The sequence below is a fragment of the Phallusia mammillata genome, chromosome 1, assembly GCF_965637545.1.
Source record: "Phallusia mammillata chromosome 1, kaPhaMamm4.hap1.1, whole genome shotgun sequence".
Classification (NCBI taxonomy): Eukaryota; Metazoa; Chordata; class Ascidiacea; order Phlebobranchia; family Ascidiidae; genus Phallusia; species Phallusia mammillata.
Genome location: NC_137252.1, coordinates 22,244,228 through 22,258,862, shown reverse-complemented (window position 1 = coordinate 22,258,862; position 14,635 = coordinate 22,244,228). Strand labels below are relative to the sequence as shown.

The 14,635-nt window shown below is 37.7% G+C and overlaps 1 protein-coding gene across 1 annotated transcript; it reads left to right on the top strand.

The window, feature by feature from the left end:
• Positions 1-5,994: 5,994 nt before the first annotated feature.
• LOC145209139 (uncharacterized) lies at positions 5,995-13,406 on the top strand. The gene is made up of 14 exons (XM_080079392.1): positions 5,995-6,150; positions 6,208-6,423; positions 6,597-6,705; positions 6,951-7,112; positions 7,796-7,923; positions 8,178-8,361; positions 8,443-8,645; positions 10,637-10,777; positions 10,867-11,082; positions 11,493-11,601; positions 11,919-12,080; positions 12,354-12,481; positions 12,793-12,976; positions 13,086-13,406. The coding sequence occupies exons 1-14, from the start codon at positions 6,031-6,033 to the stop codon at positions 13,289-13,291; spliced, it is 2,268 nt and encodes a 755-aa protein (XP_079935518.1). The 5' UTR covers positions 5,995-6,030; the 3' UTR covers positions 13,292-13,406.
• Positions 13,407-14,635: the final 1,229 nt, after the last annotated feature.

Below are 14,635 nucleotides of genomic sequence, written 5' to 3'. Positions count from 1 at the left end.
TGCTAACGGAAAAAACTGTGTCATTTTTCATTTTCCGAATAATTATTGGCCCCGGTACGGCGCACCGGCTACACCACCCTTTTGTAGGGCCTGTCCACACCGATTTGCTGAGTGTCCGAATACGTCTTGCAGGTTGATTTCAGTTTGGCATCGGATCTGATACGATCAGCCCAGCACTATCTCGTGGCTTCGGTCACTTCAAGTCGCAATTCCGAGTTTCTTGGCAATTTAGGAGCCAAGATGTGAAACAAAGTCTTGGAAATGTGGTTTTAAATTTCACATCAAACTGGCACTCAGTTTCGTTAAAAATGCTTGTTAAATGTAAAATGAAATGACTGCAATGCAATTCTTGCTTTTTTAAAAAAAAAAAAAAAACGACAACAAACAGAATTTGATATTATGGTGCATGTCGTAATTTTTCGTAATGTAAAAATCTTAAATGAATATGAGCAATAATGTTTGTCGTTTTGTTTTACGTTTATTATCCAGACTAGGCTTACTGTGAAAACTTCCTATTTCAAGCCAGATTTTACAATTCAAAATCCGCAAAAAGTGATGTTTTTTTCCACGAATGGCACTAATGTTGGAAAATTGGCTTGGTCAGGCTTTCTAATAAAGCCAACGAAACAACTTAACTGTTACATCTTATTTGTCGGTGATTGCTGATTTCCATTGATTTTTGCTTTTCTTCCCTGCAACTTTTGCTCCTTTCTATTGCATTGTGTGACGTAACAATCAAATGTCAGTTTTGTATGATAACTTCTTTTCGTCACTGATACCCGTGAAGTATGTTGCTGTGCCCGTTGCATTGGAAAGGTATGTTTCTCGTTTTAACAATTGTTATTGGTAAATCGACTCAGATATGGGTTTATGACTCTTAAATGACAGTCACTTAAATGGTAAAATATAATTGATGTGGATTTTACTGCGTTGACGTAATATTTCATTCTCTTTTACAACAATTGTCCTATATAATTAGCCAGGATGTTAAAGTTTTTACGCATTTTTTATTTTGTTTACGCACTATTCCTGTATTGCATCATCACGTGAAGCGTGATCTAATCCTATATTTGACTGTGTGCGACGTCATAAGGACGCATTGTGGTGATGATTGTACATGTGTGTCACAGTATTTGCTGGGAGTCGAGTTCCCTTGTTGTTTACTTGTTCACTTCATCCGGTTATCACAACAGTTGGTAAATTTGTGTCGTATTTCTGCATTTAAACCGGAGTTTCTGTAAAAACCGTCTTCTTTGTTCTGTATTCCATGTGTTTGCTCTATAAGATCCGCAAAACACCCATCTGTTGACATCTTGTTGAAAGCTGTTAGGAAACACGTTTAAATTCTCTTCTCGTGTGACTTTCCGCGCTTATAACCGGGACTCATTCACGGGACTTTCCAGTGATGGGGAGACTCGAGTCAGTGACTCGACTCGAGTCCGACTCGAGTCACCTTTTTAAAAGACTTGACTTGACTCGAGTCTCAGTTGTGAAAAGACTCGACTTGACTTGGACTCGTCTTAGTAGAGACTCGACTCGGACTCGGACTCGTTATTTCACCAACAAAACGGAATTTCGTGTAATGGAAAACCTGTTCAGTTGGCTTTAACCAAACAACAACAGCAATTTACTGTGCCATGCGAAGTTATTTTTGCTTAATTTTAACGTATCGAAGTCGCTGCTACATGCACAAACTTCCTTACGCTGGCATTAAGCGTGGTACTTATTGCTTGGGTTAAGGTACGCGAACGCAGTACATGTCAAGTATTCTCTTTTAAGCGCTTATGTTACTGAACAAACGCTCCAGCTCTAGCGCATGCAGTAAAATATAAATTTTTGGGTTTCAAAAACTTCTTTGAACAGATCCAGGAACATTTGGCGTCGGTAAGCAAATTGTAAATTATACGTGCGTGATTGATGCGTGGCTGTGTGCGGATTTTTAATATTGTAGAGTGTTTCAGGTTTTTGTTGTACAGTATTTTATGCCTACATTTACATATTTGTTTGATATCGTAAATATGTGTCAAATTTGCCCCTCTTGCCAAAATGTATGTGGGCCCAGTCAGTCGTGCTTATTCATGCAGAAGTTCCAACAAAAAAGGGTCAATTAGGGCCTACCCCTACACCTTTTAGATTGAACGCTTTAAGTTTACAGTAAGAAACTGACCATGAAGGTAAATGCTGCATCGTGCTATTCACTGCAGTCCTACAAAAAGAAGTACAATTCAGGATGTAAAATATTTCGAGTCCTTTATGTGTCGTGTTTTATATCAATTTTTTGTTCTTACGTTTGTCACCACCTTATGATGACATTCACAAAACAAAAGTACGACCAATCCGGACCAATTTTTACACATCGCAAGTGCTTCTAAACCAGTGGTTCTCAAACTTTTTCATTATTTTTGAAAAACGGTCCCTTTGCCATTATTTCGAGGGTTCGCGATCATTTAGCCTGAACGTGTATTTCAGAAAAACGAAAGTTGATTGCAGGAATTTAGCTAGCAATGCAAAGTTGCGCATGACCATTATTAAAAGACATCACAGACAAGACAAAAAACATTACGATTGTGCAACAATTGCATTTTTGTTAGTTGCATGCAATAAAGGCTAATTGTTTAGCAATGGATTCAGTCGATTCTTAATTCTACTATGATTTAAACTTATTTAGTGACACAAACTGACGCCAAATAAGGTCAAAGAATTACTTCAACCTTTTTGCGGTCCCACAAAATTGCCCCACGGACCTCTAAAATACCGCGGACCCCAGTTTGAGAACCGCTGTTCTAAACCATCAGAAAAAACATAAAATGTTTTGCTTTAAATGTAATAAATTGTGACAAATGTGTGATTGCAAATCCTGTTTGTTGAATTGTGTCACTTTTCTAGTTAAACTTAATTATAGCAACTATTCCTATTAAAATGTTTGCTAAACTTTTAATGGCGCGCGGAAGTCTTTGCGCACTTGGGCATAGGCGCCGAGTTTCACAAAAATGCAAGGTGGCGGACATAAAGTATGACATCACAAAATGTGACGTCACTAAAGTATGCAACTACAAAGAGCTCAAACTCAAAGCCCAACAAACTTCCCATTCGTCAAAATTTAGAAAAAACGAAATGTTTGAAGTATTGTTTTTTTTAACACGTTGCTGTTTATTATTTGTTTAGAAAAGTTTGAAAAATGTTGCTGTTGCTTTGTGGCACCTGAAATAACCATTTATTAAATTCGCATTGTACACAATAATAGCTAAGCATTCATTGGCTAACAATTGTGTGTTTGATGTCATAAATAAGGCACGAACCAAAATAGGTTTGAGTTTAAAGGCACGTTTTGTTGCTATATTGCCAGTACCTTTGTTTCAAAACAAAATTTTACGAATTTATGTTTAGATTTTACGATGTTTCGTACGCTACCACTATAAACAAACCAAAATATCCACAGTGGCCGCCACCGTGCTTTGCAAACCCAAGGTGGCGGCGCCACCCTGCCACCGCCTCCTCGTCGCCTATGCACTTGGGCATTTGTTAATTTGTTTCTCTGCAGGTTACACAGCAGATATATGTCGACTGGGCTGGTACACTGGAAGAGTTTGGGTTTCGACAGAGAGTTACAAATTAATTTCTTGTTGTACTGAAGTGTTTCGAAATTTGTAGCTTGATCGGTTACTCCGTACGTTTTTATTATCTTTTTTTTGTATTTTGATGGACTTTTGTTCGACCTGTTAAGGACCATTGTTTCTGCGTTTTTTAATGGTTCTTATCCCTATATAGTGTCTAATCGTTTAAGATACAGGTTTGTGCGACTTTTTATAATTTTAGTGTTTTACAAGATGTTTAAGAGCGTAACCGGCTTGTGGTATATTTTTGTCTTCAGCGGTGAGCCGTTGCTGAATTGGTGGTTGCTGCAGAAGGTTTTAGGTAAAACACAAATTATGCTTGGTTCGAATGGGGTTTTACGTCGCCATCCCAAAAATTGTCAAAGCAGACAAAGCAAATCCGTATGCAAGCACTAAGCCATAATTAGGGCAATTTGTACTTTGTATCATCGATTTTACGAAAGAATGGAGTACTTTAATAATGGGAAATGATAAGTGTCATAAAATGGGCTAAAAATTGCTTTTATTTTATTCCAATTAAAAGGCACTCAGAAAGTCTTTAATTACCAACCACGCCACTCTGTTTTGATAAAGTGGCATTTTAATTTGGACGACCACATAACAAAAAACTGCAGACAAATGATTCAGACTATAAATAGGAAATATTATATTCAGAAAATAAACTTTTGTTCGGAGAATCGACATGGCATTAAATCCAAATGAAGAAAAGCAATAAAATTCCAAATGCCAAAAATTTGCCAACTCACAACGTTTGCATGCAAGCGATGATTAGTGTGGTCCAGAGGTTGCCAACGCGCGGCCCTGGAACCGCATGTGGCTCCTTAATCCCTCTAATGAAGCTCAGTTTTTGAAACTACCAAATGTTTTGATTACGCATTCTGTGACGATTATGTCAAACACATATCTAAGAAATGAAAATTGCAGTGCAATAACATGATCGTACCCGCTTCTAGTAGTTAGCTACAACCACGTCTAAATACCATGAAATTTTATGTCTGAAAGAGGTAAACCAAAGTATTTAAGGTAAACTGGCTAACAAACGTGAGGTTACTATGTCGTTTTCCAGAGTTTGTGCGCGCAACGATACCTGTTTGTTAATATTTGTCTGACAATACGTGTCAAACATAGAAATAAAAATCAGAGTTTAAAGAAAACCATCAATGCTATACTTGGGTAAATTCATTTGCTTTTACTGCTGACGAGATTGCTTTGTCAAGCGTGACTAATATGCAAGAAACTAGAGTCATATGCATGTAATTTAATTGCATTATTTTCCAATCCGCGAATTGAAACGGTGACAAAATACGCTTAAATTGCGAAGCAATGTCAAGCTAATCGTTTTTTTTTTTCATTATTCATGTCACTTTTGCCGTTCACAAGACGTGTGCATTTAAGAAAAAGTATATTAAAAAAGTAACAAAAATAATATATCTCGGATAAATTTAATGCTTTACCAGCCTTAACATGAGGCTAAAACGCATAAATGTGAAATAATTCTAAGCGTCAAATTCGAATTCTTGACGCAAACGTGACGTTTAAGTCATCACGAACATTATTGTTTGTTTGTGAAGGCTTCCTAATAAAGCCAACTAAAACAACTTATTTCTTAATGTCATTGCTTAATTGCTTACAAACGTGATATGCTCCCAGTATGAGACGTGTTATGACGGTTGGTGAGCGTCACGAGTGTGTTATTTTGATGCATAAATTTACAAAAAAATCTGTGCGTCCAAAAATGTCAATTATTTGTGGAAAAGAAGAAGTAGGGAGTCGAAAGTTATAAATGAGGGGTGTTAGCAAGATCAACAAAGCATGCGAGGGCAAGACTGAGTTGGAATAAAGAAAACTATGAATTAAATCAACCAGGTAAACTTTACAACGAGTATTGAACTGTGATAAGTACTAACAATTGGCAATGCAACGTTTCTTCCAAAATAAACTAATGAAAGATCCAGATACTTTGTTGTTGGACATCTGGAGGTCAGATTTAAAGAAAATGGGTACGATGCATAAATTTTGCTTGAGAAATAATACAGGCTTTTGGCCTTGAGCGCAATTTTTTGCATGTTTCCCGGTCGTGATGTGTTCTAGATTTATCAGAATTTGTGTTTAATGCGGCAAAATTTTATTTTGGCTCTTTCTCAATGTAATTCAGACCATAAATTCAAATCTTATACAATGTTATCAAAGCATATTTGGGTGCCAGTTAACACAACGTGACGTAGAACAGTAAAAGATGCAAAAGCTCAACTATTTTTGAAGTGTTATTGTTCGAATAGTAGCCTATGCTTCATGTCGTTAAAAATTGTCACGATGTCACTACAACATAAACAATTAAATCAATTTCGGATATATTTTCAAAGCAAGATTATTTTTACCATTTTAAACGGAACATTGAACTAACTTCCGAGTAATAATGGGAGAGATCACAGCACTGGTTGTTGACAATGGGTCTGGAATGTGCAAAGCTGGTTTTGCTGGAGATGACGCGCCAAGATCTGTGTTTCCTTCAATTATTGGACGACCAAGACATCAGGTAAGTTTCCTTTTCCACTTATTTGCTGTACGAGTTATCCCAAATAATATTTTTCAGGGTGTGATGGTTGGTATGGGCCAGAAGGACAGTTACGTTGGAGATGAAGCTCAAAGCAAGCGAGGCATTCTCACATTGAAATACCCAATTGAGCACGGAATTGTAACCAACTGGGAAGATATGGAAAAGATCTGGCATCACACATTCTACAATGAACTTCGTGTTGCCCCCGAAGAGCATCCAATCTTGCTCACTGAAGCCCCGTTGAATCCAAAAGTAAATCTAAAAATAAGTTTTTCATAAACAGTGTTTTTTATAATCGTTATTTAAACTGAATAAATTGAAGTGCCTTTATTTGCTATTGTTTACTAAAATCAGAATCTTCTGTAAAAAGTTTTCAGGTTCTTCTGTGAAAATTTTTGTAGTATAACAATCGTTACTTGCTTCAGGCAAACCGAGAGAAAATGACTCAAATTATGTTCGAGACCTTCAACACACCTGCAATGTACGTTGCCATTCAAGCTGTTCTATCTCTTTACGCATCAGGACGAACCACAGGTATAACTGTACCCAAACCGTCCAGTCAGTAATGTTTAGGCCCAAACAGTATCAATCATTAAATTTCACGCAACAAACTATTACTTTTTTACAACGAATTGGTGAATTTCTGAAAAGGTTCAGCGAAAGTAGGTCATATTTGAAGATACGCTATAGGCAGCTTTGCTGTCTATAGTTATGCTTTGCGCATTATTTTTCAAAATCAAATGACTACTGGTAAATATTTTATTATGTTGGTTTTACAGGCATTGTTTTGGACAGTGGTGACGGTGTTTCACATACTGTTCCAATTTACGAAGGATACGCGCTCCCGCACGCCATCATCCGGTTAGATTTAGCTGGTCGCGATTTGACTGATTATCTCATGAAGATTCTAACCGAGAGAGGATACTCTTTCACCACAACAGGTTTGTAACTGGGCATATACAGATTTGCTGGTGAACTTTCTGTTTTTATAAGCACCGATTAAGGCAGTGGTTCTCAAACTTTTTTGACCGCGACCCAAATCTGAGTATTATGAACATCTCACGACCCAAGCCTCAAACATCAAAAAATGTAATTTCCAGGCCACGTGGTGGCCGCACTCGAGTCTGCCCATGAGTTCGATTCGACAATACTACATAACACAACACACATTGTGGCTTTGCAGCACCATGATCATTGATAGAAGTGAATTCCAAATCTAAAAAAAGGACCCTTGTACGAATACTTACTAATCCTTAAACGCTAACTGTTACATCTCCACGTTCAGTTTTGCATGATTAGCTTTTATTCCCCGTGCTATGACGTAACACTCGCCATGTGCGTAACAGTACAATTGGAAGGCTATTGTCAGTATTTTGCAATTATTAGTTCATTTCACTGTACAACGTGGTCGAGTGAGGGGACTTTACTACTACTACATTAAGTAAATTCGTTTGTGTTTACTTAATGCAGTAATAGTTCGTTTGGGTAGAATTGAAACACCATAGCGCGACCCATTTTTTGACCGTGCGCGACCCACGTTTGGGTCGCGACCCATACTTTGAGAACCACTGGATTAAGGGCACCAAGCTAAACACCCTAACGTTTGGCTTTGGATATTTATTAGCTGAACGTGAAATCGTGAAAGACGTCAAAGAAAAACTGGGCTACGTTGCTCTTGACTTTGAACAGGAAATGCAGACTGCCTCCAACAGTAGCTCTCTCGAGAAGAGCTACGAGCTTCCCGACGGACAGGTAGACACCATGCGTGATTAATCTGATCGTTATTGCGATATACCAGTATCACGGGCAAACACCGAGAAAATGATGAATGCGACACAGAACCGCACGCGAAATATATCAGTTCAAGATTACAGAATTTTATGACGGTTTTTAAATTGGTTGTTTCTGTGAAGATTCTTTAATACATAGGCCTACTACACAATACATTCTTTGTTCTAATGGCATTGGTACGGAAGCTGTTACGTTCACTTACCTTCTTTATTCAGGTCATTACTATTGGAAACGAACGATTTCGATGTCCTGAAACCCTGTTTCAGCCAGCATTTATAGGTATGGAATCTGCAGGTATCCATGAAACTACATACAATTCTATCATGAAGTGTGATGTCGACATCAGAAAAGATTTGTTTGCCAACACTGTGCTTTCCGGGGGAACCACTTTGTTTGCAGGTATGTGTAAAAATCTTTAGAATGTGACAAAGTGCGATACAATTTTCTTTGGTTATTTGAATAATTGTCAATACACTTAAGGTATTGCTGATCGTATGCAAAAGGAAATTTCGGCTCTCGCTCCACCAACTATGAAAATAAAGATCATTGCTCCTCCTGAACGCAAATACTCCGTATGGATCGGAGGATCCATTCTCGCATCCCTTTCCACCTTCCAACAGATGTGGATCTCAAAACAAGAGTACGACGAATCTGGACCAAGCATTGTGCATCGCAAGTGCTTCTAACTTTGAATCGTAAGGTTTAAAAGCTTATGCCACAACGATGCTTTTGAAACCGAATTCCGATTAAACGTTGCATGTGAACTTACGTTCTGCAATATTGTTTATCTGCCCAAGATGCCAGTGGCAGCACATTTTACTTTCATCACAATGTATCCTTCAAATACAAGTTATATATAAATATACCTGATGAATTTCCCAGCGTATACATTGAAAAAGTATGTGGTTGCTATTTGCTTTCTTGGTACATAATGTATATTAAACTCAGCTGAGACATCAAGCACATCAGTCAATGTGCCTTTATTGCATTTGCAACAGGAAAAGGCTTTTGCCCGTTTCGGTGAAACTATACAGAAAATATAACATATTTTAAATATACCTATTTTGGCACTTTTGCAAAACACATTATTCCACACATGCATAAGAAACATTTTTGCGCTGAAAATGTTTGTTCATATTGTATACAAGCGTGTAATTCAATAGTTTCAAAGATAGTTACGAACACTGGACAAGGTTGTAGCGCAATGTTTACATTGGTAATGTTATAATTACATCAGTGTTAAAATATGCCGGAAGACTTTTGCCGGTGTTTGGTAACTTATATGTTAACTTATGGAATAAATCACACTTTCAACTGTAATGTAACTGAAATGGAACGACAAATTTATTAATAAATGTGGCCATAAAAAACTTGCATGACACAGTTGATGAAAATTTTGCCATGAACGTACATGTAACTGTTCAACTTCTTATTAACAAGTTTTTTTGTATGTGTGACTATAACAACAGTACATTTGTGATCTTGCACATACCGATCGGCAAGTTGCTGTTTACAATTATACGCCGAATAGAAATTTCTTTTCAGTTGCGTATGATTTCCAGACACCAGCAGTTGTAGGCTTCAACAACGTTGAGCTTTATCGATGTTGCAAAATGTTGAGGTAAAAATGTGTACAATAATGCGGAGTAGTGAAAAGTTGTGCAATATTACTTAATATCACAGCTTCATTGCATACACGAGAATGCTGATCATTTACTCTTTTACAATGTTTGTTAGAAATTCTTTTTCGGGGTTGACTGGTATCCGCCCATGTTGGCTTCTTGCCGCTCATTTTAGCCAAATCCCCAACTTCTCTTGTCACGTATGGGGATTAGCTTCTACTAAAAGATGCAGCTGCTACTCTTCTACCCTAGTATCCCATGCTTGTTTTTGACTATTTTTAACTTTCGGCAAATGTTTCCATATTCTGGATCATTATTACAAATTTTCAGTTTAACCGTTGATTCGTTCCATGCTATGCACTGCAGCCCTAACGGGCGGAAATAGGGGCATATATCATGTTGCACAGCAGTAAACGTCTGGGCGTTTTGTGGCCATATATGGTATAGCACAGCGCTGTAAGGCGCTTGCGTTCTGTTTAGTTTCTGCTTAAGCTGCAAAATGTACAGGAAAAGGATAATAATTTCTGTCTATGCGCATTTCCGTTTTGGAGGAAACGCGTTTCCAGCGCAAAACATATGTTTGCAAAACATATTTATTGTGTGGTCTTTGCGGTATTTGGATCTAGTTTGCAAGTGTTTTGGACACAGGGTAAAATGTTTAGTTGTCTAGTCTAGAACAATAAAGCATCGTTTTTCATTTCTTGTTGTAATTCTTTGAAATAGAACACTTATTTTTAAAAAATGACGAATAGTAGACGTGCAACAAAGATCGAAGTAAACTGCATATAGTTTGCTCTCAAGTTAAAGTCACAACTATATTTAGAACTTGGGTGCACAACTAAAATATAAAAAAACGAATTAAAGTTTTTAGACAATGTGGGTTGGCTATATTACCTTTTTTTAATTTTGGTAGGATATCTTTATAATATTTCTTTTAAGTCAATTCAAGCAAAATAATTTCCGATAAATAGGTGACGCTTTCATTGACAAACGTATAATGGTGGTTTGTCTAAATCTTGTACTAGAATAACAGCGTGTTTGTGTTTTAACTAAAAATCGACCGGTCCCAAGCAATGGATGATGTACCTGGACTGGTTGTTGACAATGGATCTGGAATGTGCAAAGCTGGTTTTGCTGGAGATGACGCACCTAGAGCTGTGTTTCCAGCAATTGTCGGACGTCCAAGACATCAGGTTGGTTTCTTTAGGGTCTTGCATGTTTACAAATTTTGTTCTATAACCAAAAAAGTATTTATCTTGCTATTAAGAAATATTTATTTTAGGGTGTAATGGTTGGAATGGGCCAGAAGGACAGTTACGTTGGAGATGAAGCTCAGAGCAAGCGTGGTATTCTCACCCTTGCATACCCTATTGAGCACGGAATTGTTACGAACTGGGATAACATGGAAAAGATCTGGCATCACACATTTTACAATGAACTACGTGTTGCCCCGGAAGAGCATCCAACCTTGCTTACAGAAGCCCCGTTGAATCCAAAAGTAAGGTCTAGGGCAATTGGTGTTGTGGTCCAGTAAAACTATTTAAAATAATCATAAAATGCATAAATCGTCTAAAAAGTTAAAAGAGTAGTAAAATTGAACTACGTTAAAACCTAGCTCAGGTCATAAGGAATCTTGCAGGCAAACCCTAAGATAGCAGTTACTGGTAAAATGACTGATGATTGCATTTTTTAGACGGCAGTTGCACTGCGTTGCTATGGTAAGCGTATTGTTATTTATTGTACTTATCACATGCAAGGGATTTTCGATCAGTCAAACCCTTCTTCGTTTCATAATCAAGGAGAATTCTTATTTTAGTTTTTTTTTTAAAAACACATCAATAAACGGTCGGTGGAGAGATCATGCCATATACCTCACCTAACTGTTTTCTAACAATCTTTACTTTTCAGGCAAACCGAGAGAAAATGACCCAAATTATGTTCGAGACATTTAACACACCTGCAATGTACGTTGCCATTCAAGCTGTTCTCTCTCTTTATGCCTCAGGAAGAACCACAGGTGTGTTACGGGGTTGACGAAATAAAACCGCTCGTTGCGAAACGCCTAGTGGGCGATGGCGCCCTCTTGCTGTTTGAGGACTGGGTGGCGACGCCCGTGATTATTAGCGTAGACAAAACTCGAGTGTTAATCACATGCAGAAGTAAAGTGTGGATGTCAACAATTAAAATACTTATATGCGATAAAATCGTTAACGTCACAGAGTTTATTTAACACAATTTAAGACTTTCATTCGCACATTTGCGTCACATGTGGGTGTGACGTCATCCAACCACTGTTTTCATTCTTGGCGCGCATAAAATCGGTGCAACTTTTAGGAATTGTTTTGGACAGCGGTGACGGTGTTTCGCATACTGTTCCAATTTACGAAGGATACGCGCTCCCGCACGCCATCATCCGGTTAGATTTAGCTGGTCGCGATTTGACTGATTATCTCATGAAGATTCTAACCGAGAGAGGATACTCGTTTACGACAACAGGTATGAAAGCCAATACATATTCTTGGTTAAATTGTGCTAGAGGTCAAACGAGACTGTCATGCTTATGCTAATGCAAAAGTACACGAAGAAACAACACTTTGTAAAAATACAAAAATGTTCGACAGTGAAATTTCCTTCCCAATTTCCCCTCGCTATCTTAAGGCATATTGGTAAACTGTATAGTTTTTATGCAATTATTTTTTAGGTTATGTAACAAACATTTTGCTGGGTTAACAGCAGTCTAGTTAAAAACTTACGGACAATTATGTACAGCTGAACGTGAAATCGTGAGAGACATCAAGGAAAAACTGTGCTACGTTGCCCTTGACTTTGAGCAGGAAATGCAAACTGCTGCCTCTAGTAGCTCTCTTGAGAAAAGCTATGAGCTTCCCGACGGTCAGGTAAAAACTTAAATCTTAAAATCAGTTTGCGCTATACATTCAAGAAAAAGAGAGCATTTACGATTTCTTTTCTGCAACATCTGCAGCGAAGAAACTCTCCCAGTCTATTTTAGAAGAAGAGGATTTGTTTGTAAACAGCAAAATAGTTGGTTTTCAAAAACCAACAGGATTCAACTTTAGTTTTTTGCAACATATCCAACAATGCAAACGCTGCGACTTTTTCTAGTTTTACTGTAATTGTTTGATAATCATTTTGCAGTGATACAAAGAAAGCAGTACTATATTTTAATTATCGTAAAACGCCTTTATAGGTTATCACAATAGGAAACGAAAGATTTCGATGTCCCGAAACCCTATTTCAGCCAGCTTTCATCGGTATGGAATCTGCAGGTGTCCACGAAACTACCTACAATTCCATCATGAAGTGTGATGTTGACATCAGAAAAGATTTGTACGCCAACACTGTGCTTTCCGGTGGTACCACTATGTTCCCAGGTATGTGTAAAACTCTTCGTCACAATGTTTCGTTTGGTAAAAGATGCACGAAATCGAAATTTCTACTCCTTTGGCGTTACCATGAAAATATGTATGGTCAACATTTCAGGTATAGCTGATCGTATGCAAAAAGAGATTTCTGCTCTTGCTCCACCAACCATGAAGATCAAGATCATTGCTCCTCCTGAGCGCAAATACTCTGTATGGATTGGAGGATCCATTCTCGCATCCCTCTCCACCTTCCAACAGATGTGGATCTCAAAACAGGAGTACGACGAATCTGGACCAAGCATTGTGCATCGCAAGTGCTTCTAGACTTAAAATTTGCATCCAGGAGCTTGTCATATATGTCATATATAAGCATGTAAAATATTCTCGCATAATACATTACATATATTCAAATACAATACTTTAAAAAGTTGGACAAAGAGTTTCGTTTGCGCTTTACTGCCATGCAGATGGCAGTGGATTTTTTCAGCACTAGACGTTTGTCAACAAATATTTCTTACTTTTTACTTTGCCACGTCCATTCATGATGGTGAAACGGTTTGTTAAAATTATTATAATGAATATATTTTAACCTCATCAGTTAAAACATATTGTATTAAGTTGATAGATAATAAGTTGATGTTTACACAGGTTTTATAGAGTTTTATAATGGCGAAGTTTTACGTAAAAGTCACTGAACTTAGACCTTTGACATCATCCAGTCAAAGACTACAACAAAGAAATCTACTTGTACAGATAGTAGTTCCGCTAATTTTAAAAAACTGTGACAGGATTGCCGCGATCTACTTTTTTTTCTTACATGTGCGAGCGTGTGCGACAACTACCATAAACCTATTCCAAGTAGTTTTTATTACCTTAACTCGCCCAAAACCTCAACCTCGCTAACTTTGCATCATAGCAAAAAAGACACCAAAACTTGGACTATGTTACACGATTATTTGAAAGACCAGTCTTGTATTGTACAAGTATAAGCTTTCCAATGCTTACATCGGGACACCGGTTAAACCTCAGCGACAATAATGACACAAACATAGTACATGGTCGCTTTGCAGCGATGATGTTTGCTTGCTGTAGAGTGTAAAGGAAATGTTGATTGCATTAATTGCACAAATTGCATTAAAAATTCTTTAACTGTCGCTTAATCGTCCCGAGTTTTTTCAACTTCACGGTATACATTGTCTTTTTTCTTCGGCTTGTTAACTTGAGTGTACACATCTAGGGAATTGAAAGTCTGTTTCTCAGCCATGTGAGGTACCGCTGAATAATAAACATCACCAGATGTACCATCTTCGATACGTCCTTCATTAGTAGATGTAGGTCTGCATTCGTCTTTTTCGTAATTCAATTGCGCTGTGCCATCCCCAATTGCTGCGTAGGCGTTGTCGTCATTGGAAATGTAGTGGTGACTTATGATTGGGTCTGGGTTTGTGGCAACTGCAGAGTTTTCGTGTTTTTTTAAATAACGTTTTTTCGCTATATATATCAGTAGCATGACCAGCAAAACAGCTAGTACAATGGCTATGACAACAAAAGCTGCTAGTATTCCTGCGTTTGCAGCGGCTCCAAGTGACACAGTTGTGGTTGAGCTGGATGGTGTTACAGTGTTGTTTCTACTTTTCTCGGTTACTGTAGAAAGCTGCGAGTTGTCGC